Source organism: Clarias gariepinus, chromosome 26, assembly GCF_024256425.1.
Source record: "Clarias gariepinus isolate MV-2021 ecotype Netherlands chromosome 26, CGAR_prim_01v2, whole genome shotgun sequence".
NCBI lineage: Eukaryota > Metazoa > Chordata > Actinopteri > Siluriformes > Clariidae > Clarias > Clarias gariepinus.
Window position 1 is genome coordinate 12,664,693 of NC_071125.1, and position 25,340 is coordinate 12,690,032.

Genomic DNA, 25,340 nt, shown 5'->3' on the forward strand with positions numbered 1-25,340 from the left:
CTAAGTGACTGGTGTTGATGTAATGATGAATATAGTAAGTTCACGGAGTACTAAACAGTGATGGAGTAATGATATAATACAAATTTCCTCTGAAATTGGTTCATCTAAATCTGTCTACCATTTATTTCTGAGTAAATCTAAGGGTGTTGAATTATACATATTGAGTATTTTATAGATCCTGTGTATAGTTTGTTTTTGGACTGATTTACATTCAAATATTGAATCTAATAAAGAAAGTAGAATGCATGCTGGGAAATTATTAGAATTCAATGCCACAAAATTCCAAAGCTGCAAGTATCTATAGAAGTGTTATTTGGGAATGTTGTATTTTTGTAACAACCGTTCGAAGGATGCAAAATTTCTATCTATATAAGTTCCAGACCATAAGACCTTTTTAGCCCAAACTTTAAAAGCATCATCCATCATAGATGGAACAAATGTGTAATTCTTAGCAATTTGGAAAGCCTGTGGTAACTCTTTAAGGGAAAATGATAGTCTGAATTGATTCCAGATTTTAACTGAATATATACAGTAACAACTGGATTAGAGGTTAAACTAGAGATTGGTTGAATAAATGGTATTTTAGAACACAATAATGCTATTAGAGAAATGGCCTAACTGAGGCCCCCTCCAGAATTGTCCAAACAGGGGGATTAATGTCATTACTTAACCAGAACATAAGTGCTCTTATATTGGCTGCCCAGTAATAATACATGAAATTTGGAAGTGCCATCCCTCCTTTTGCACGAGGTCTCTGCAGTGTACTTCTTTTAATTCTTGGTGTTTTTTTTGTTCCAAATAAAGGTTAAAATCTGATAATTGGAGAATTTTTGTCTCACAGTTAAAGCAAAGTGATTTCATTGCGAGTGCAAATATAAGTGGAGACAGAGGGCATTCCTGACTTGTGCAGGGTTCAAGCTCAAAATAAGCAGATATGCTGTTATTAGTACGCACAGCGGCTAATGGAGACTTGTATAAAAGTTTTTATCCACGATATAAGCTTACGACCAAATCCAAACCTCACCAGTGTATTAAAAAGATGGATTGTGCATTGGGGTCAAATGCCTTTTCTGCATCCAATGAGAGAACTACCTCTGGTGTGCCAGGTGGACAGGTGCCATAAACAATATTCAAAAGTCGTCTGATGTTAAAAAAAGAATAACGATTCTTAATAAACCCTGTTTGGTTAGGTGATATGATGGAGGGCCTCTAAACGTCGCACAAGCACTTTGGCAAGCACTTTGGCATTGGTATTAGGAAGGGAGATTGGACGGAATGAGCTATACTCTCTTTTAAGGATTAATGAGATAACTGCCTGACGCATGGTTGGGGTCAGGAAAGTGACTCTTTAAAAACTGATAACAGTAAAGGAGAAACCTGCTCTGAAATTTCTTTAAAGTAATATGTTGGGAAACCATCCGGTCCTGGTGATTTGCCACTCTGCATACTGTAGATCTAATTGCTAAGGCTATCTATTCCACCATGAGTTTTTTTCTCTAATTCAGCAACCGTCACTGGATCTATAGGAGGGATATGTATATTATTGAAAAAAGTCCTCCAGGAAAAGAGGATCGACATGTAAATCGGAAGTATATAGTGACTGATGATAATTTCGGAAACAAGCATTAATTTTAAGGCTATCAGTATTTTTTAAGCCTTGCTTATTGTTTATTACAGGGATGGACTGATTGGCAATCCTTTGTCTTAGCTGATGAGCAAGTGTTCGCCCAGCCTTGTCACCCTGCTCATAGGACATATATCTTGATTTAAAAATAAGTAATAATACTTTTAATCTCCTGCCTTGTTGACAGAAGATCAAACTCAGTCTGCAAAAGTATACGCTTTTTCATTGTGTCTGCAGAGGGAATATTCCTATATAGTCTATCTAGCTCCAGTATCTCATCAGCCAGTTTTTTAAGGCATGGAGTTTCATTTTTATTTTTCCTTGCGCAATATGAAATTATCTGGCCTCGTAAATATGCCTTAAGTGACTCCCATATAGTCAAAGAGGACATCCCTGGTGTTTGGTTGAGAGGTAATTAATTCAGTAAAAGCTTCCTTTGATAGAAGCAAGGAGTTGAACCTCCAGGGACGGTAGCTGGATTGGGTATTGGGGATATGTATTTTCATAATTAGGGGACCATGATCAGATACAACTATAGCTCCATAAGGACATTTGGTAATAAAAGGAAGAAGTTTCTTGTCTAGGAAAAAAAAAAATCTATATGGGAAAAGGTCTTATGAACAGAGAAAAAGAAGGAATATTTTCTGGAAGTAGGGTTATGAAACTGCCAAACATCAGCTATATGATTTAAGAAAAAGTTTAATTGAACTTGCTGATTTGAAAGGGGGGCTTTTTTGGAAGAGCTAAGGTCTAAAACGTGGGGAAAGTACACAATTCGTGTCGCCACCAAGAATAAGTTGGTGTGGTGATATATCTGGTAACCGAGAGAAAAGATTTAAAAAGAATGCAGGGTTATCCCAGGTTGGTGCATAAATATTGTGCAGGATGACTGTGAGGGAATAAAGCTGGCCCACCACAATAACATATTGCCCCAAGGAATCAGCCTCTACACTAGTCATATTGAATAGTGTATTTTTTTTTTTTTTTTTGATGAGTATGGCCACAGCTTTTGAATGGAAATTGGAGTGATGTATCTGTTCCGCCCAAATCCCTCTGATCGGTTGTACATAAATGTCAAATTTTGTCCCACTTTATCCTGTGATCTTCTGGATATGATGATCCCTATTGTAATGACTTGTAATTCACCCTCTACTTTAAGTTGTGGGTGTGACTAAGACTACTCTTATCGGTCTTACTCCCCCGGACTGTAGTAGTCTTTGATGTACAGTGGAACCTTGGATTACGAGTAACACGGTTTACGAGTATTCCGCAAGACAAGCAAAGATTTTTAATAAACTTTGACTTAAAACCAAGCGTTGTCGTGGTTTACAAGCACCGAGTATTATGTAAAACACATGCGCTTCTTGTTTTGACACCGAGCGTTGCGTCATCACAACTGAAACGGTTTTTCTCCCGCTTGAGCTGTGGGTATTCATCTCCCCTGCTGGGTCTTAGTGCTCGTCTATTACTAGTATAATCAACGTCCGTGTGTGTGTTTTTCTTTCTCTTAGGCTGCATAGTGTGTGTGTTGTGTGTGCGCGTGTGATTTGACACCTCGGCGGTTCTCACACGCTTGCTCTCTTTCTCTCTCTCTCTATCTCGCCTTTGCTGTGTGTCAGTGTTTGAGTGCATGTGTTTGTTTTTCTTTCTCTTGTGCTGCTCTTTTTTTTCTTCCGTCATTAGTGTAGGTGCATGTTATTCACGAGTTCTGACGCGTGTCTTTAGTTACACAGTGTCACTGACGACATCAGACGTTTCGTTGATTTCTTTGTCTCTTGTTTATTTTCAACATCAAAAACAACGGTTGTTACAGTTTCTTGCATAAATCCACTGTAGTCACGACAAGTCGCTTGCTGTGTTCTGTAGCTTCGATAGATTACAGTTACAACAACTTATTTTACTGTATTCCTTTTAGCTTACTGTCTCACGTTATCACGGTCAAAAGCTTGTGTGCTCCAAACCTTTCTGTATCCTTCTGTGTCTTAACAACAACTACAACTAACGTGCGTGATAGACATGGAACTGCATAACTGTGGGATGATGTCACAGAACAACACATGAAATGATGTCACAATACAAATTATATGTATGATACTTAATGCTTAATGCTTAACTAATAAACTGAAATAAGATAAACATAACAACAAATCACAAGAATGAAATATGGCCCTTACATTTCCAGCCCCTAATTGACAGGCAGGAAGACTGACAATTACACACATTTTTTGTTTTGTTGTTTTTTTCCTTTTTTTTACAATTGGGCCACAACATTTACTATTGGATTAAAATTTGAATTAACTTTCTTAACACTTTAGAATTAACTTTCTTAACACTTTAGACATTTGCTGCGTACCAAATGAAAGGAACATGACTACTTTATAAGGTAATTAACAGTCCATTTCACATATCAGGCACAGCTTATCGATGGGTCTTTCCAGGGTACTGGTTTTAGTTTTGACCAGTACACGTCTCACAAGTCCTTTTTTATCAGGGAACACTTTCGTGATCCGTCCGACGACCCATGAATTTCTTGGAGAAGACTCATCAATTATTAGAACTACGTCTCCAATCGAGAGGTTTTTCTTCACCTGAGACCATTTTTGGCGCTCCTGAAGCAAGGGCAAGTATTCACGCACCCATCGCTTCCAGAATAGGTCGGCAAGGTACTAAATTTGCTTCCACTTGCGACGTGCGTAAATGTCCTCTTTTTTGAAAAGACCAGGAGGCAAGTTTGGCTGTTTTTTCATCAGCAGCAGGTGGTTAGGTGTCAGGGGCTCCAGGTCTGTGGGATCGTCTGTAGCGGTGGTAAGGGGACGGTCATTTATTATAGCTTCCACCTCACATGTGTCAGTGTTTGAGTGTGTGTGTTCGTAATTTAACACCGTGCCTGTTTACTCTCTCTCTCTCTTTCTCTCGCTCGCTCGCTCTCGCCTTTAATGTGTGTGTGTGTGTGTGTGTGTGTGAGAAACAGAGAGGGGGTGCTTCACTTAAAAACAACCAGCATGGTGTCAAATAACGCTCGCGCACACACAACACACACTCAGCAGCGCAGGAGAGAGAAAAACACAGACACAGCGCCTGTGCGCATAAATGGAAACACTTATCTGTCAGGATATATTTTTACTTTTTTAAAGGTAACGTGTAGGTTAATTTGTTTTATTTTTACTTTATAATTTGGGTTAATTATTTTTATGTATTTATTTTTTTGGGCTGTGGAACAAATAATTTTAATTTCCATCATTTCTTATGGGAAAATGTGCTTTGATTTACGAGTGTTTTGAAATACGAGTCCGCTTTTGGAAATAATTATGCTCGTAATCCGAGGTTCCACTGTACTTTTTTTTACCTTTTGGCAAAGAACTTGGTGCATATCAGTTAAGTGCTTTACATAGTTGCCATTCACACTTTGAAGCTGATCTTTGTAAGTCATAAGTATGGCACAGACAATTTTTGTCCAGTAAGCATTTTAGGCAGGGTCAGATTATGCAGTTACTTTGCATTTGTGGGTTCATCAATGCTACTAGTAGGGCCTGCACCCAATATATCCTTCTACTTTTACATACTTTAGACCATTTTGCTTCCAACGTTTCTGTAGGCCTTTTGACCCTTCCTGTCATTGCAAATACAGTGGAACTGGAAACTTAATTTGTTCCGGAAGTGGGCTCGTATTCCAAAACACTCGTAAACCAAATTTAATTTTCCCATAGGAAATAATGGAAACTTAAATTATTCATTCTACAGCCCAAAAAAATAAATACATAAGTATAATTAATACAAAATATAAAGTAAAAATAAAACAAATTAATCTGTACTTTACCTTAAAAAAATTTAAAAAATAAATCACGACAGATAAGGGGTTTCGTTTGTGCACGCTGGGTGTGTGTGTGTAAAATGTGCGCGCGCACACACACACACACACACACACACACACACACACACACACACACACACACACACACACACACATTAACGGATAGACCATTTTTAAAACCGTTTAAAAATTAGCAAGGAACATTTCTAGTCACATACTAACAGGATCACTGCTGTAAAGTAAAACAACAACAACAACAAAAAACAAATTAAACAGCTCCTCACCTTTAAAAACAATCGTGACAGAGAAGTGTTTGTGTGTATGTTTGGCAACCTGAGAGAAGGTGGGCTGAAGGGGGGCTCGCTTACGTTTACAGCCCGTTTCTCTCAGGTTGCCAAACAAACACACAAACTCTCTGCCTTACACAAACACACACATGCACACTCAAAAACACTGCAAGCACTAAGACCCAGCAGGGGAGACGATAGGTCTCGGCTTTACAGCTACCCTCTTCTCAGGTTGCCAAACAAACACACAAACTCTTCTCTGTCGCGACTGTTTTCAAAGCTTTTCAGAGCTGTTTAATTAATTTTTTTTGTTCTTGTTTTACTTTACAGTAGTGATCCCGTTAGTATGCGCTCACGCGAGTGTGACTAGCGATGTTACTTGCTAATTTTTAAATGGTTTTAAAAAGGTCTCCCCGTTAATGCATGTGTGTGTGCACGCACATTACACACACACCCAGCAGTGTGTATTCACCCAGCAGGAGAGACGATTACCTACAATTCCGCTGCAAGAGAGAGAAAAACCGTTGGCACACTTGTGATGACGTGACGCTCAGTGTTAAAACAAGAAGCGCAAGCGTGGAACATGATACTCGGTGCTCGTAAACTAAGACAATGCTCGTTTTTTCAAGTCAAAAATTATTTAAAAAATTTTGCTCGTTCTGCGGAACACTCGTAAACCGCGTTACTCGTAATCTGAGGTTCCACTGTAATGTACAAATCCCAATGAATATAATTTACCAAATGGCTAGCGTGATCTAAACAGAATGTATTTAGGATTTCAAACCTTGATACAAAAAACCTATAGCCACTGTTTTAGCATCTATATTGGCTGTTGGCCATGCTTCCATCCACTTACTAAATCTATTCACTAGTATCAATATATGCCTTCCTACACCTTTTCTTTCTCTGCCATTCTGTCCTTTTGCTAATGAATCTAAGACTATCTGTAGTGGCTTTGTGTCTTTGGGCTCCAGGACAGACAGTATTTTGAAGTGCCCTTGTGGTACATGTTTTCCTGCTTTATTTTTAATCTTCCTCTGCTTAACAATGAGTTATCTTTCTCGTGGTGGGGCCTTTTACAATTTAGTGCTTAATGTTTATATCAAATGTAAAAAAAGATCCATTGAAAACGTTAACAGTAAGGCCTCTGCAAAACATCCAGAGTGTTTGGAGCTGCAGATAAACCTGTCATTGAAAGCTGATATGGCTTCATGCTAATTGAATAAGCTCATAATTTTTTTATGTTTGATTAACTAATATTATTATTTATTAACTGAATTAATCTTAACTGAATTTTAAAATTCATTAGTATTGTCTGCTTCATTTAGGGCATGCATCTGAGGGGGCATGCCAAAGGCTGAATTATTCAGTGTATCATAGTGTGGAGTGATTGATGCTTGTAAAATCCACACAGTCAACCTTGAGTTGTGACTTTAGTAATATTCAATAACTCTTTCATGTCGGGTTAAGTGGTAGAATTGACAAGCACAGTCAGTATTTATTTTTTTATTAATATTTGTGTTGTTGCTATTACAGCCAATGCATGATGACTATGACTTGAGACAGGAGCAGCTCAACAAAGCTTCTCTTCTATCTTCCAAAAAGTTCCTGGAAAGCCTTTTGGAGAAATTCATCAGTAATGTGGTAAACTGCTCATTAGATTGCCATAAAGTGTTTTGATTATAGCTATTTAAATGTCAGATCATATACTTTGCTAACCTCAAAGACATCAAATATGCATAGTTCTGGTCTAGGGTTCAACAGTCTTACATTGTTTTTATCTGTCTTCTATTTCAGGGCCACGGTACAGGTGCTTTAGTGATCAGTGCACTGCTAGATTTCTTGACCTTTGCCCTTTGTGCACCTTACAGCGAGACGAGTGAAGGCCAGCAGTTTGACATGCTGCTGGAGATGGTGGCCGCCAATGGACGCACACTTTTTAAACTTTTCCAGGTCTGAGTCAAAACTATTTGCTTATGAATGCTAACATAATGTAAGCAAAACAATATGTTTTGCTTGTTTGTGCTTCGGAAAAGATACACTATATGGGCAAAAATTTGTAAACTTATACAGTCAGGTCAGTGAGTATTTGGACAGTGACAATTTTCATAATTTTGGCTGTGTACACCTCCACAATGGATTTAATTTCTGGTTAAATTAGATGTGTTCATCAAAAATATTTATTGCCCTTTTAGGAAATACATCCATTTATATGTAGTCTTCATTTTCAAGAGTAAAATTGGAGAAACTACAGTAACATATTTATTAACATGAGGATAATTTTTTAATACTTGAATGCAAATCCTTGACTACCTGAAGTCTGGAACCTAGGACATCAGCAAATGCTGAAGTTCCTCGCTTGAGATGCTTTGCCAGTCTGTTACTGCAGCTTGAGGTGCTGCTTCTTTCAGCCATCAGTTTTGCCTTCTGTAAGTAAAATGCATGCTCAGTTAGGTTTAGCACAGCAGATTAATTGAGCCCTTTAAGAACGTTTAAGCATCATTTAATTGAAATTGGTGTTGATTCATTGTGTTGATTTTATCATCAGCCAAACCATCAGTAAACACCAGTGACACGGTTCCACTGGTCTTTCAACTGTTAATGCTTTCACATGTGTGATAAAGAAGTTCCTACAAATGGCATACGTTTCTCAATGTTTTTGTCAAACATTTGGTTTAAAGCTACAGTTGTGTAATTATTATATGGTCCATTGTAATTTAATCATGAAGTGGTACAAAGGTTTTCAACCAACACTAAACATGTTCAGGAAGGTCTACAGCATACAAATAATAATAATAAAAATAATAAATACAAATAATAATAATAGTGGTCACTGACAATTGGTCATATTGTGTATACGCTAGGTTACGTCTTAAATTTTTCTAGATTTATACTGTTGTTCTTTATCTGTTGTCTGTCTCTGCAGCATCCTTCTATGGCTATAGTTAAGGGTGCAGGCTTGGTTATGAAGGCCATCATTGAGGTGAGATTCTGTTAATTTGTAAAATATTACTTTTGTTTGCGTGAACAATGTATATACATATACAGCTTTGGGAAAAAATAAGACACCACTGCATTTACTCCAGAAAACTTCTGGAATGTCATCAACAATCAAGCAAAGCTGAGCTGTTTGCTTTTTTGCAAAAAGAGTGTATAAAGTTACCCAACAGCAATGTGAAAAAATGGTGAAAAGGCCAAAATGCATGAAAGCTGTAATTTCAAATCGCGATTATTCCACCAAATACTGACTTCATTTTATTCAGCCAAGGGTTAGGGTTAGGCACTGGAGAGACAAAAAAAAATATTAACACAATTTATTTACAAATTATTTGCATTTGTTTTTTTGCATTTTGTTATTAAAACTCTGCAAATACTGCATGATCTTGACTCATTTTATTGTGTTGTGGTTGTCATTTCCTTTAAATATACTCTCCAAATAACAATAGTTATATTTTGAATTTAGAATAAATATTGTCAGCAGTTCACAAAAAAATTAACCAATACATGCACCTGTAAGAAAAAAAAACTTAAATAACTGATTATTTTTTCCAGTGGTCTATTATATTTTCTAGATCTGTGCGTGTGTGTGTGCGTGTGTGTGTGTGTATTTAGGAGGGGGATAAGGAAATAGCCACAAAGATGCAAGACTTGGCGTTAAGTGAAGGTGCATTACTTCGACATTTACACACATCAATGTTTACAGTCAGCACTGATCAGAGGATGCTTACAAACAGGTAAACACCCTTTATTATCAGCACCACACCCCAGTCTTTATCCCAAGCCTGTTTTTTTTGGACAATTAAAATGCCCAATGTCATTACAGAACATGGTAAAATTTATTAAGTGCAGAATTTATAATTATCTTGCTGCATTTTGTAAACATTAAATAAATTAAGTAAAAAGAAAATGCTCTTGTTTTGCTTGTAGACAGCTGAGCCGTCACCTTGTGGGTTTGTGGATGGCTGAGAATCCTATTGCTATGAACCTCCTCAAGAGAATCTTAGTGAGATTGCACACAGACTATCCCTATTAAGGGTTTTATTTCTTTTATTTATTTCTTTTTTTATTATTAAAAAACAGTCAATTGGTCTAAATTCCAACATGCTTCTGGTGATCTTTCTTTGGTTGTTTTGCTTATTTCTTTAATTCCTTCTTTTTTAAATAGCTTTTTATGATGTTTTTTTTTCTTTGTTTACATTTGTTCCTCCAGCCAACTGGGCTCCTGGCATGTCTGGACAGCACTGACCCTGTGCCAGAGAAGGACGTGGACAGAATGCACATCCGTGACAACCTCAAGATTGCTTCTGTAATTTGAGATCTTTATTGAGTTAGTTACAATGAACAAAAGCTATTTCATATGCCCAATTAACATCACTTCCTATTTTCTGTCTCTGGAGGACCAGTTTGGGCGCTCTAAGGTTCCAGAGTGGCAGCGAATTGCAGGCAAGGCTGCCAAAGAAGTGGAGAAGTTTGCTAAAGAAAAGGCTGACCAGGTGCTCATGCACTGGAGAGACAAAATGGGCATTGCACAGAAGGAGGTGAGCCAAGTAATCTTTAAGGATTCCCCCAAAGGCAGATACGCTTAGTAAATGCAGAAACATAGAAAAGCACATTCTAAAATCTGTGCAAAAGGACACTGGTTCTATGTCCCAACTGTCCTCAACCACATATGTACAAGCACCTCTAGAATCTCTCTTTACTTAATCATATGTCTCTTTTGTATCTCTACTTTCTAGTAATCCAAAATAAAAAATTGTTTGTCGACAACATTTTATCAATATTAATTACTGGAATGTACGTGAGTATTACAATAGTGACACAATTGTGCATTTTTGCTTCTGTACATCCTCAGGTTAAAGGGGTTTAACAAATACAATGCAATTTGAAAAATTTTAATATCTTCTTGAAGTTTGATTTTGATGACTATGGTTTACAGCTCATTAAAATCAAAAACCCAGTATTTCAAAATATTAGAACATTTATCAAGATTATTTAAAAAAAATATTTACATACAGAAATTCTCAATACAATGCACTCAATTCTAAAGTCTCGGCTCTTTAGCATTAAGTACTGCATCAATGTGGCATGGTGACAGGCAATCAGTCTGTGACACAGCTGAGGTCTTTTTAAAGACCAGGTTGCTTTGATAACAGCCTTCATCTCGTCTGTATTGTGGGTCTGGTGTTTCTCATTTGCCTGTAAATTTTTTTAGAACATTTATTAAAATCAATCCAAATTTCTTTTTTTTAATTCATCTTCATAAAATGTTCTAATATTTTGAAATACTGGGTTTTTGATTTTCATGAGCTGGAAACCATAGTCATCAAAATCAAAAGGCTTGAAACAATACCCCACTGATGTGCTTGGGGTCAGGGGAGTTGGCTGGCAATTAAGGCACGGTAATATTATGGTCAAAAACAGTTAGTGGTTGTTTTGGCCATCTGGGTTGGTGCTAATCTTGATGGAAAAATGGAAACCAGCATCACACAAGCTTGTCAGCAGAGGGTAGCATGAAATGCGCTAAAATGTCCTGGTAAATGACTCCGTTGACTTTGGACACAGTGGACTAACACCGGCAGTTGACATGACACCACAAATTATAAATAGTAATTTACTCAAAGTAAATTATTCTAATATTTTTGAAAGAATATTGGATTTTCATGAGCTGTAAATCATAATCACCAAAATGAAAACAAAAAAGGCTTGAAATGTGTAATTACGTGTAATTAATCTAGAATGAGTTTCACTTTTTTAACTAATTAAATAATAAAAAAGGCTATTTATTTTTAGAGATTCACTGTATATTGTGTTATGGAATTACAGCCTTTTTATACAGTGCTCCATTTTTACAGGCTCAAAAGTAAATGAAAAAGTTTATGCATCAGGGTATTGAAAGTAATCATAATGTTTATAAGTTAGTTTGTCCAATTACTTTTTAGCATGTTAAAATGAAGGGTCTTTGTAAATAAAATGTCATTCCTACTGTATATGATCAACACAAGGTAATTGTAATGTTAAACAACTTTAATTAAAACTAATATTATTTGATAACAAACAAGACACTATTAGTTTAGTTAGTATTAATTGAGATTTGACAATAAATTATTAGCTGAAAAAACATTTGTAGAACAAACCAGATCTTAAATAAGATTTTATTTAGAAACAAACAAGACGATAGACATCTCTAAATCCACAATTTGGGATGCATTTAAAGCGTGGGCAAATTATTTCTCATTCTACGATAAAGAAACAATGCTCACTCACTCATCTTCTATACCGCTTTCCTGCTTATCCTGTATTCAGGGTCGTGAGGACCTGGAGCCTATTCCAGGAGGCTTAGGGCACAAGGCGGGGTACGCCCTGGGCAGGGTGCCAATCCATTGCAGGGAACACACACACACACACACCTATTCACACACTACGGGCAATTTTGGGGGGAATACCAATACATGTCTTTGGACTGTGGGAGAAAACCAGACTACCTGGATGAAACCCACCAAGCATGGGGAGAACATGCAAACTCCATGCAACTCCTGGTCCCTGGAGGAGCAAGGTGACAGTGCTAACCACTACATCACCGTGCTGCTAAGAAACAATGCTAAAAAACAAAATATTAAATAAACTAACAAAATACTTGAAATAGATCAACAATCCCCTTTACCAGAACTGTAGAATTTTAGTTGCTCCCTACCTCAGAGACTGCTGAATGTTTGATACGAGCAAGGAGAGAGAGTGCAAAGATAGAGAGACCTTCTTGCTAGGCAAATTAAAGAGATAACAGCATAAAGAATGATAACAGAAATTTGCAGAGAGACAGGACAAATGATATTTCTCAGAATCTGTTAATGACCCATCATATATAGCCTAGTTCTTTTGATTTGAACATTCCCTCCTTAAGTATGGAAAATAGGGAAGTTTTGGAAATCACTATCCAACATGCAAAAGTTAAAATCCCCAGGTCCAGATGGCTTTACAACTGAATTTTATAAATGCTCCAGTAACCAAATTTCACCACTGCTGGAGGTCTTTATTGAATCATTTGAGAAAGGTTGTCTACCACCAATATTGTATCAGGCAAATATCTCTGTGCTGTTACAATTATTATACAGTGTTTATTTAGTGTGTATTTAGCACCCACTAGTGGCTGTTGTAGTTATTTTTCTTAGCAGTGATGTCACAGGAAGTTGACTTATACAAAGTAGATGACCACATGGTAGCTTCAGTTGCAACCTCCTACTATCTGTAAACATCTTACCTGTACTGTGGCATCGTCTGTATGTATTACATTTCATATTAGTTAATTGATTTATATGTATGCAAATGGAGCTTGAGAATTGGTTATTTATAAAAATGTAATGCTAACTGTCTTTGATCACATGGCATAGTTACATAAGTTTTAAGTCTAAGCACAACGTGCATTTTTGTTAATGTAAGATTGTTTTTATTTTAGTTTCACCCTTTATAAAGCCAATAAACCTGTGGAATAGCATCTAATGTCTTCAGAGTCATGGTTGAAGGAAGGATGTTTATCTGGCTGTCTTAGTGCACTATTTACAGTGTGAACAAGCAGACTATTTACAATTGTGAACAGGGGACATTACAATCTCTTCAATACACAAGGTAGATAAAGACCCATTAGACCCCAGTCAAAATATAGACCCATTAGTCTTCTTGATGATGATAACATTTTGGCTAAGGTGTTAGCCACTCGTCTTAAAGTTCTTCCCTCACTGATCTCCAGGGATCAAACAGTATAAATCAAGAATCGCCTCCTGTTTTTTTTTATATATTAGGCGATTATTAATTATTATTCACACACCAAGTCCCAATCCCTTTTAAACTAGGGTACTCATTTCTATTCAATTTTATTTGTATAGCGCTTTTAACAACCGTCATTGTCGCAGCTTTACACAATTAAAAGACTTTAAGTTTGTATGGAATGGAAATGTATATGAATTCAAATGGTCAGATAGACCCTGATGAGCAAGCCGAGGGCGACAGTGGCAAGGAAAAACTCTGTGAGATGGCAATAGGGAGGAACCCATTCTCATTTGGGTGAAACAGAAAGCAGGAATTGATATGCATTTATACTGTGTGTGTTAGGTGGCAGGAAGTTCAGCATAACAGTTGATATTAATCGATGTTAATATGGAGTCCAGGTAGTTATTGGAGGCTCAGGTAGACTTGTGGAAAATTCCAGTCCTAGACTATCAAGCGACTGCTGCCAAGTCAAGTCCTAGAGAACCAGCTGTCAACATCAGTCAGGATTAACTATAACAGCATAACTAAAAGGGAGAGTCAGAAGGAAACAGACGTGAGGGTTTTCTGAGATGTAAAGCAACCAATCACCACACCATCAACTTACCTGAGTGATCAAAGAGAGTGGGGAAGACAGCATCTAAACATACCAGTTTACCATAATACTCTACCTCCATGAGTCCCTCAGATCTGCTGCTTTACCTAAGGCAAAACTATTTACTTTTGTATTACTATTTCACTATTTATTTATTTTATTTATTTATTTCACTATTTATCACTATTTACTTTTGTACTGAGTCTGTCAGGAATCTGGACAACTACAGCCAATGTGATCAGGGAGATAGGTAGGAGGGTACTTGGTGTATCATCAGGTAAGGGGAAAGTGGACAAGGAGACTTGGTGGGGGAATGAGGAAGTCCAGGAGTGTATACAGGGAAAGAGGCTAGCTAAGAAGAAGTGGGACACTGAGAGGACTGAAGAGAGTAGACAGGAGTACACGGAGATGCAGAGTAAGGTGAAGGTAGAGGTGGCAAAGGCCAAACAAGGAGCATATGAGGACTTGTATGCTAGTCTAGACAGTAAGGAGGGTGAGGTGGATCTGTACAGGTTGGCAAGGCAGAGAGATAGAGATGGGAAGAATGTGCAGCAGGTTAGAGTGATTAAAGATAGAGATGGAAATGTACTGACAAATGCCAGGAGGGTGATGGGAAGATGGAAGGAGTACTTTAAGGAGTTGATGAATGAGGAAAATGAAAGAGAACAAAGAGTAGAAGAGGTGACTGTTGTGGAACAGGAAGTAGCAAATATTAGTAGAAGTGAGGTGAGAAGGGCGTTGAAGAGGATGAAGAGTGGAAAGGCTGTTGGTCCTGATGACATACCTGTGGAGGTATGGAAGTGCTTAGGAGAGGTGGCAGTAGAGTTTCTGACAAGTTTGTTTAACAAGATTTTGGAGAATGAGAGGATTCCAGAGAAATGGAGGAGAAGTGTATTGGTGCCAATTTTTAAGAACAAGGGGGATGTGCAAAGCTGTGGCAATTATAGAGGTATAAAGCTAATGAGCCAGACAATGAAGCTGTGGGAAAGAGAAAGAGTAGTGGAAGCTAGGTTAAGGGCAGAGGTAAGCATTTGTGAGCAGCAATATGGTTTTATGCCTAAAAAGAGTACATCAGATGCAGTATTTGCTTTGAGGATGCTGGCAGGGAAGTGCAGAGAAGGTAACAGGGAGTTGCATTGTGTCTTTTTAGATTTAGAGAAAGCGTATGACAGGGTGCCAAGAGAGGAGCTGTGGTATTGTATGAGAAGGTCTGGAGTGGCAGATAATTATGTTAGAGTGGTGCAGGACATGTATGAGAGCTGTAAGACCGTGGGAAGATGTGCTGTAGGTGTGACAGAAGATTTCAAGGTGGAGGTGGGTCTGCATCAAGGATCGGCTCTAAGCCCTTTTTGTTTGCTCTGGTGATTACCAGGATGACAGATAAGGTAAGACAGGAGTCCCCATGGACTATGATGTTTGCAGATGACATTGTGCTCTGTAGCGAGAGCAGGGAACAGGTGGAAGAAAATTTGGAGAGGTGGAGGTATGCTTTCAGAAAGCAGAGGAATGAAGGTTAGCCGCAGCAAGACGGAATACATGTGTGTAAATGAGAGGGACCCAGAAGGATCGGTGAGGCTACAGGGAGCAGAGATAAAGAAGGTGCAGGATTTTAAGTACTTAGGGTCAACGGTCCAGAGCAATGGAGAGTGTTTAAAGGAGGTGAAGAGGCCGGTACAGGCAGGTTGGAATGGGTGGAGAAAAGTGTCAGGTGTGTTGTGCGATAAAAGAGTATCAGCGAGAATGAAAGGAAAGGTGTATGAAAAGAATAGGTGAATGAAAGAATAGGACAGGTGAATGAAAGAATAGGACAGTGGTGAGACCAGCGATGCTCTACGGCTTAGAGACAGTGGCGCTGAAGAAAAGACAGGAGGCAGAGTTGGAGGTAGCAGAGCTGAAGATGTTGAGGTTCTCTTTGGGAGTGACAAGAATGGATAGGATCAGGAATGAGTTTATCAGAGGGACAACCCATGTTAGATGTTTTGAGGAGGCCAGATTGAGGTGGTTTGGACATGTTCAGAGGAGAGATTGTGAATATATCGGTAGAAGGATGCTGAGGTTGGAACTGCCAGGCAGGAGGTCTAGAGGAAGACCAAAGAGGAGATTTATGGATGCAGTGAGAGAGGACATGAAGTTAGTTGGTGTGAGAGAAGAGGATGGGGTTAGATGGAGGCAAATGATTCGCTGTTGCGACCCCTGAAAGGGAACAGCCGAAAGACAAAGAAGATTGTTATACGGCAATGACCTTTAGTTTACGTCTCCAACACTCTACAGTCAATACCAAACATTGCCAATTTTAGCTAAATCCCAGGATACAAGATTGACTTTGCTAAAAGTATTATATTTCTTAATCATCTCTAAGGTCCAAGCTTTTTCCTCTTTTCCTTTCAAAGCAGTAAACCCTTTTAAATACATAGGCATCACTATAACTAAATGTTTTTCTACACTTTTTTAAAGAAAGCATACTGAAGCTATATGAATATACTTAACATATTTTTATGAAGTGGTCTAATCTCTCTGTTTCCTTGGCATGTCATATTAATATGGTGAAAATGAGTATTTTACCTAAATATTTATTTTTCAATGTATCCCAGTCTATATTAATCAATATTTTTTAGGGATTTGGAGAGATTAATTACTCAATATATTTAGAACTAAAAGAACCCTAGAATTGAGACGATATACTTATAGAGCAGTGGTTCTTAAACATTTTCTGTCATTCCCCACTTAAGGGGGTGGGTGAATTTTCAAGCCCCACTTGTCAACAAAATGATAACGAAAACGGCCAAGTGTACTATTTATTGAAATATCAATTTCTAAACCAATAAGATCAAATAACGGCATGTTTAAAACAGATAAAATACATGTGCAATTGTTATAACAGGCTTACTTCGTCACTTATCTAGAGCTTTCTTTCAAAGAAGTCGAGTGGCTTATTAACAAGACTGGGGTGTGTTGTCTCTAAGTGTCTTCCTACTTTGTTGGGTCTCATGCTGTCTGCTGCCAGTGGTTTAAGACACAAAACACACACGGGTCTCTCCTCTGCCCTCACCATCCCCACCATGAATCCAAGCGTAACATAGGCTTCATCATAGGCTTTTTGGTTGATTAGGCTGATAGTGCTGAATCACCTGCTTCTTTGTGGTCCATGTAACAAATGTATCCATTGACGTTATTATGCTCACTACATACAGGACGCTACTGAACAGGTGTTATGCTCTAAAATGCCCCCCCTGCCACGGATTGCCTCCCCTACATAATCTCTTTCAAATAATATATTAGAACATAAATTCATAGGTTTATGGTTTAAAAATTACAAATTATAACAAACGAATATAATTATAAAATAAGCAATATAAAAAATGTTGTATAGGGGAAAAATATATAAATTATATATATTTTTTCATATACAACATGTATATTTTTATATTGCTTATTTTATAATAAAAATAATTTCCTGTAATTTTTCACCACAAACAATATTTATTTAGTGTAATTTGTGATAAATAATTTATTTGTACATTGACAAACTCCTACAAAATAAATGTGCCATAAAATAAATAATTTTGGGGGATTTGTATTAATCGTCTCGACGTCGTCTCGGCTGTCACGTGGCTAGGGTTAATTATAATAGTAATAATATATTTAATAATAATAAACCTTTGAATGTATGTCTTAATATAATATTTGATAGAGATTACGTAGGGGGGCAATCCATGGCAGGGGGGCATTTTAGCGAATAACACGTGTTTGTGTCCGCGGTAAAGTTAGTTTGATATTCGCATCTCCGAATTCAATAGCTGCGTAAATAAACCCGCGAATAAGATACCCACATATATTTCCTCTCTACATTGTCTTTAAGCTACATCCGCCTTAAATTATACATGTTTAAAAGCATAAACACCATTATTCTCTACGGTGCAACGAATGATTTAGGGATCATCGCAAAATGCCGCATAGCAACAAAAAGCGTAGAACGATATTGATCTTCCCCTCTGTTCAGCGCCTAAAGGATCAAAAAGCTACTTTGTTTCCTCACTGGAAACTAGAAATGCCAGACTAGTACTGCCTGATAAAATATTAATGTTTAACAAAAATACATAAACATCAGCATACACATTGGAATAAATGAAATGACATATATAATACCGAATGTTTCCTTATATATTGTTCCTCTGCAATTAACATGCCGGCGTTAAACCGTTATTGTTGCACTATGGTTCCACTTTTTCTCTGACGTTATTTTAATTTACTTGTATTAATGATCCATTTTTTGGCGTGTGATTGTTTAGTTTCGAGTGTCCGATCTTTATTGTCAATAAAGAAAAGCATGAATTATAATAGGTACTTTCCTATTATTTTCCACTAATTCCCTCCCGTTCATTGCGCCCCACCTGTCATGTCTGTATTCCCCACCAGTGGGGTGCGCCCCACACTTTGAGAACCACTGTTATAGAGGATCAAGCCAAAAGTAGGGATGGTCTACCTCATTTTCATCTGTACTGTTAGGCATGTAACATAAGAACACTTTTATTTGGAATAAAATAAAGGTCAGTAGAATGGTGTGATATGGAAAATAAATCAAGTACACCTTCCTCTTTGTCAGCATAAATTTATTCAGCTTTGTTGCTTAAAACTTTTGGAAACAGATATGAAGGCCTTTTAAGAGGCAAGTATGCTCTATTTTAAGCCCCTTAATCGCTAATCATATATTTCTCCCTCTTACCAAACTGACTCAAGATTTCAGACTTGGTCTGATAACAGTGTTAGCTCTTTCTTATATTTAACATATTTTAATAATTGTTTTTTTTTATTATTTCTTCAGCAGCTACAGCAGATATTTGATCTACCTAATTGACTTTTTTTTAATATATATTTGCAAACCTGCAGTTTTGTTAAAACAGTTTGTCATTTCTTAACAAGCTGTAAACCACACAAATGAACTGACTGTTTTTACAGTGAATTTAAGAAAAGAGAAACCTCCTTTTTTACTAAAGGAGGAATATTCATTACATATAATAAATTATCACAGATAGATTGTGACATTTTATTAGAGCATCTAAGAGAGGCATGGGGAAAAAGCAAAAAAGCAATGTGATGAAGCACTAGGTCTTCTACAATTTACGATCTTACGTAGACTGCACCTATTCAAACAAAAGCTCTCCAAAATGTTTCCCGCAGTGGATCCGCCATGTGACAGTTGTGGTCAAATTCCAGCATCACTCATATGTTTTGAAACTGCCCTAATATCAGTAATAATTGGTCAGTTTTTCAGTTATTGTTTGAGGTGTTGAAAAAAAAAAACACTGGAGCAAGACCCAATATTAGCTATAATTGGTGTTTGTAGTGATAAAGAGCTGGCTAAAGGTTTGCGTACAGTGCTTGAAACTATGGTATTTTTAGCACTTAGGCTGATTTTGCCCAACTGGAAACAAAAAAATCCACCACACTGCTCAACCCTACCTACAATTGGAAAATATCAGATTTTCACTAAAAAGAAGACTAAAAAATTTTATTAAGTTTTTTATAAGAAGGCAATAATAAAACCCTAACCAGATCACCCCTCTTTTCCCCCTTTCATATATCATTTCTGATAAATACACTTTGTAAGAAGTGTATTGAAATGTTGTGCCAATTTAAAAAACTTAATAAAGAGAATGTAAAAAAAAAAAAAGGTATTTGTATTGAACTATCACCTTTTCTGTATGAGCACAGTATTAATAATATTTCTTTTATCTCTGTCTTGTCCACTTTCATTGTTCATTGGTTGTCTGTTATGAATCAATGCAGCAGGACAGGAATAATTTGGTGAGTATAACTGAGCACCAACACAGTTTGATAACTTTCTTTAAATCTATTAGTTTTAACTAGGAATTTTTGTTTAGTTACTTTTATTATACAGTGGAGCCTTGGATTGCAATTAACTACATCTGTAAGTGTTTTGCAAGACAAGCAAAATATTTTTTAAAACCTTAATAAACGAGCAAGGTCTTGATATATGAGTAGTACACATGCACTTTGTCTGCCCAGCGTCACATGATCACAACTAAGCCAATTGTGGTTCTCTCTCACGCTGCGCTATGGGTGTTCCTCTCCCATGCTCAGTCTCAGTGGGTGTGTGTCACTCATATAGTCAAGATCTGTGTGTGTACCGTTTATTATAACATAGTGACCATGTGTGTTTGCATGCACATTAAGCAGAAGCAAGCACACATCAACTTGCCACTAGGAGGTAATGGTGCTTATGTCAGCTTGAACCCTAAATATTTGTCATGAGGATTTGTCAAAAATCCTCAGAAAAAACAAGATAGCCCTCACACACAATGACAACATAGGGCTGATGTCTTAGTGTTTAGGCTCTAATTAGAGAGGTTCCTTGTGTGTGTTTGTGTGTGAAAGTCCCACACAGTAGCCTCCTCCATTCTCCTCTTCTCTTGCCATTACAGCCTGGGGTTTTGGTGGTCTCAATGCACGCACACACACTCGTACATCTCTCTCTTTCTCTCTCTCTCTCTCTCACACACACACACACCTCTCTCTCACAACACATACACCCAAACACACTAATAAGTCACATGTCTCTCACACGCACATCACGCACATGTCATACACACACACACATTACACACCTACTAACACACACATCACAAACTTTTACGTACACGTCTCACACACACACACACACACACACACACACACACACACACACACACACACACACACAAAACAACCATGGATTGATGGCACAGGGTGCTCGGGCCCGCTTATGGTTGCTTGCAACTATATTTCGTTTAATTTTTACTTTATATTTTACATTAATTGTTTATTAATTATATGATTAAATAACCATTTGTTTACAGTGATTTAATGCGTGTTTGTTGGTTCCAGAACGCTAACCAAAAGCCTGTTGTCTTGCGGAAAAGAAGACAGCGGATCAAAATAGAAGCCAATTGGGAGCTCTTCTACTACAAGTATATACTGTATTTGCTTATCATTTATATTTTGTAATTTATACTAAGAATAATAAGTTCTCAATTATTATTATATTGGGTACATAAAAATGTATTTTATTTTATGAAAACTCTATTATAACATCAAAGGGAAAAAAAGAGGAAAATAAATAGGTAAATGAAAAGCAGCATTTTATCATGTGCAAATGATGCAGGTGTAAAAATACAAATTAAAAATTCACATATTTTTTTATTTATATAATGCCAGTTTTACAGAAAGGGTATAATGGAGGCATTATTTGATTAGTAAGGTACTGTATAGCTTAATTTCAGAGCTTAGGTATAGTTGCAGGTTGTATGGAGATAGATGTGATGGAAGCCATAACTTGGGGAATAAGCTGTTCCTTAGTCTATTTGTGTAGTATTTAATTAACCTAAAAAATTTGCCATTGCAATAATTTCAACACACATTAGCCAGAGTGTCTTGGGTGATGCTACTAACTTATATCATTACTTGGGTAGCATAGTTGTCTTTCTTGCATTGATCAGAAAAATTGTCCTTACGTGATGTTGCTGTACTACTAGTGTTTGTTGTTCAGCATTATGAGTGATGCATCAAATAGCATAATAGAGTGTTAAAACGGGCAAATATTTGATAAGCCCATTTACTTTCAATTGCAAAGCATCTAGTTAACATAATAAAATGATGGAAGCTGACAGGCCCTCAGGTAACACTCAAAACACTGAAAAACATTTTCTAAAAAAAAAAAAAAGATCTATTTAATTTGAGCCTGATAAATCTTGATATTGTTTTCTGGCTCCACAACAGGTTTCTGTTTTATGTCCGCACACCTGTTTTGTCCCATTTTTTTGAGAAAATGTAACACTTTGTGTGTGTAAATGCTCTTACTTGCTGAGGTAAATTTGTTTAGTTTCTGCAGAGCTTAAAGGACAGGCTCTTTTAGGGTCTGTATGAATTCTGACCTGTTCAACAGCGTCGTTAATGTGGGGAGGAAAATTGGAGCAAGTTAAAAAAAAATTTCGGCACCTTGCTCCCAACATTAACACCTCGTTAATCTTTTGGTATCAATTCATCAGGCAATGTTATCAAGCCGTCATTGATTTTTAAGCACATTTATGGAGTCATTATTGGTTTTTATCACCTCCTGACTTGTTTAGCACCATTCGGCAGTCAAAAATCCTTTTATTAAATGTAGATGGAAGTGATGACAAAATTAACAAAGTTATATTTTAGGGTAAATAGGTATGATTAAACACGATTAATTATGTAGATATATTCATGTTAAAGTCTGATGCACAATAGAAATGTGTTAATCTAAAATGTCTATTTAAGAATTTCTTAATTTCGTAATTCAGTCTGATGACAAAGTTTTACTCCTAAAAATATGCGTCATAGCTGCCAACTTTTCAAAAAAAAGCTTGGAGTAAGATTTTTGTTCTTTCCAGATTTTCTCCCTAATTTATTAGTGTCCAATTCCTCCCCGTCATTAGGGGGTTCCCACATTAGGGCTAGTAATACTACTCAGTCGGGAGGGCCAAAGACTATTTCATGTTTTTCCAACAGCTCTCTAGACCGCCAGCTGTGAGTGGTTACAGCATTACCCGAGAATCGAACCAGCGATCCCTGGATGATAGGGCGAGCACTTTACCACCATATATATATATTAATTTAATACTTTATATACTTTTTTATATTTCATAGATTTTCATAAAATATGTTGTGTATAATAATGTGATATGACACAGGGAAAAGTACTGAACACATGAAGAAGAGGAGGTACAAAACGGCATGGAAAGCCAAGACACCAGGTGAAAATAATCAGTAATTGGAAAGCAATCCTGCCCCTTGTCAGTGCAAATTAATATCAATTGATAGGCTATAAAAAGGTGATTAAAATTATGTTACCAAATCTTGTCCAAATGCTGTGCAGCAACTTTAAAAAAGCTTTTAAAAGCTTTTTCTTCAGCATACAGTCCATGGTGGTTGAGTGCATTACTTCTTTGAAACAATTTTACTTGCTAATTCCAGGTGTTTCAGAAGCTCTCCACAAGTGGCCTTTGGCTCTTGGACAACTCTTCTAATAATTCTTTTCACTCCACTGTCAGAAATCTTGTGAGAGCATCTGGTCGTGGCTAGTTTATGGTGAAATTATGTTCTTTCCACTTCCGAATTATGGCCCCACAGTTTTGATTGGAACATTTTTAAAGTTTTGAAATCCTTCTGTAATCAATGCCATCAGTATGTTTCGCAACAATAAAGTTGCAAAGCTCTTAAGAGAGCACTTTTCTTTTACCCATCATAAGGGGTTTCTTGTGTGACACTTTGTTAATGAGACCCCTTTTTATAGCCTATCAGTTGATATTAATTTGCACTGACAAGGGGCAGGATTACTGATTGATTTCACCTGGTGTCTTGGCTTTCCATGTCGTTTTGCACCTCCTCTTCTTATATCACATATACACAACGTATTTTATGGAAATCTATGGTTTGATTTTGCATTTGTGGATTGCATGGGTTGTTACCAATACCTGTTAAGAATCTCATGTCAATAACACATTTAGAAATAGATTAACTGAGAAAATTGGTGATGTGTTTAATATTTATTTTACCTGCTGTAGCCATAACATTATGATCACTGACAGTTGACGTGAATAACATTGAATATCTTGTTACAGTAGGTGGGATATATAGGGCACCAACTGAGCATTTTCAGGCCAAAAATTACTTTGTGATTAAATTTAAGTGACCGGTTCAGAGTAACTCCAAAACTGCAGCTCTTGTGGGATGTTCCAGGTCTTCAAGGGACAGGACCTATTAAAAATGACTTAAGGAATGAAAACCATTGATCCTGTGACAGGGAAATGGGCAGCCAAGGATCAACTGATGTTAGTACTGACAACCTTCTCTTTGGATAAGCTTTTTTTCCTGAATATCCTAAATAATTGGAAAAGGGAAAATTTATCAGAGAAAATTACTTTACCAGAGCAGCAGACTTTGTGACAATCAATATTTGTGTCATTCTCAAAACTTTTTGCCACAGTCCATACAAACTTGACTGCTAATAGGAATGGCGGGTTTGGTATAGTTGCAGGCACAGTAATCTGGTCCTTGACTGTGTAAGTTTAAAACAGTTTTTGGAAGGTAAAGTATTTAATTTTAGATGGCTTGGCTAGAATCTCCAAATCCCTTTTAATAACTGCCTGCTGTCTGAAACCCATAGACACATCATAACTTGGTGCATTTTCGTGGCCAATACTGAGCATTGCATTTTTTTAAGAATACTTCAGGTCATTGTCTATCTATAATGTGAATCATAAATATGGGGGTACATACTGAAAGCAGTAAAAAAGTTTCAGTATTATTTCTAACTGGCATAAATATGAGTAATGTGCATGTGTATATGGCTGATGCTATTTGCAGATTTCATTTGGATCATGCACACTCAAATCTTATCTGGAACTTGAAGACTCGTGAAGAACTCCGTGATGCTTTGGAGGGAGAAATGCGCTCCTTCAACATAGACAGAGAGCTTGGGAGTACCAATGTAATTTCCTGGAATCATCAAGAGTTTGAGGTGAGTATAGGCTTTTTGGATTTCCATGGTTGCACTGTAATTTTATTTATTTTTTGCCAATGAAAAATATGCTTAATTTGTTGGACAAACAATATTTTTCTTCATTTTAACTGTATAATAAAAAGGGTTCAGTTGCAGCGAGGAGGCTTAACAAAAGAAATTGATCACAAAGTAACTTATAATTAATGCTAATGCTAGTTTCTGCTTTTTGTCAGTAAAATTGTTAATTTGTAATTATCCCTAAAATTGTCTCTGAAAATGTTAGTGGATGTACACTTACCTGAAGGAGTATTAGGAATACCATACTAATACGGTCTTTGACCCCCTTCGCCTTCAGAACTACCTTAATTCTACATGGCCTTGATTCAACAAGATGCTGAAAGCATTCTCTAGCAAATGTTGGCCCATATTGATGGGATAGCATCTTGCAGTTGATGGAGATTTTTGGGATGCACATCCAGGGCACGAAGCTCCTGTTCCACCAAATCCCAAAGATGCTCTATTGGGTTGAGATCTGGTGACTGTGGGGGCCATTTTAGTACAGTGAACTCATTGTCATGTTCAAGAAACCAATTTGAAATGATTAGAGCTTTGTGACATGGTGCATTATCCTGCTGCAAGTAGCCATCAGAGGATGGGTACATGGTGGTCATAAAGGGATGGACAAGGTCAGAAACAATGCTCAGGTAGTCCGTGGCATTTAAACGATGCCCAATTGGCAC

At 37.1% G+C, this 25,340-nt stretch overlaps 1 protein-coding gene across 4 annotated transcripts in view; it reads left to right on the forward strand.

Moving 5' to 3' along the window:
- LOC128514134 (dnaJ homolog subfamily C member 13-like) overlaps positions 1–25,340 on the forward strand; it is a 223,522-nt gene that overhangs the window by 101,855 nt on the left and 96,327 nt on the right. For 3 of the 4 annotated variants that reach the window (XM_053487837.1, XM_053487839.1, XM_053487836.1), the window contains exons 14-23: positions 7,259–7,366; positions 7,520–7,675; positions 8,649–8,705; positions 9,335–9,456; positions 9,650–9,725; positions 9,933–10,028; positions 10,120–10,260; positions 19,863–19,880; positions 20,961–21,043; positions 24,465–24,618. In XM_053487837.1, coding sequence (XP_053343812.1) covers positions 7,259–7,366; positions 7,520–7,675; positions 8,649–8,705; positions 9,335–9,456; positions 9,650–9,725; positions 9,933–10,028; positions 10,120–10,260; positions 19,863–19,880; positions 20,961–21,043; positions 24,465–24,618 — 1,011 coding nt within the window. The remainder of the gene's footprint in view (positions 1–7,258; positions 7,367–7,519; positions 7,676–8,648; positions 8,706–9,334; positions 9,457–9,649; positions 9,726–9,932; positions 10,029–10,119; positions 10,261–19,862; positions 19,881–20,960; positions 21,044–24,464; positions 24,619–25,340) is intronic. The other variant, XM_053487838.1, reaches the window with a different exon arrangement.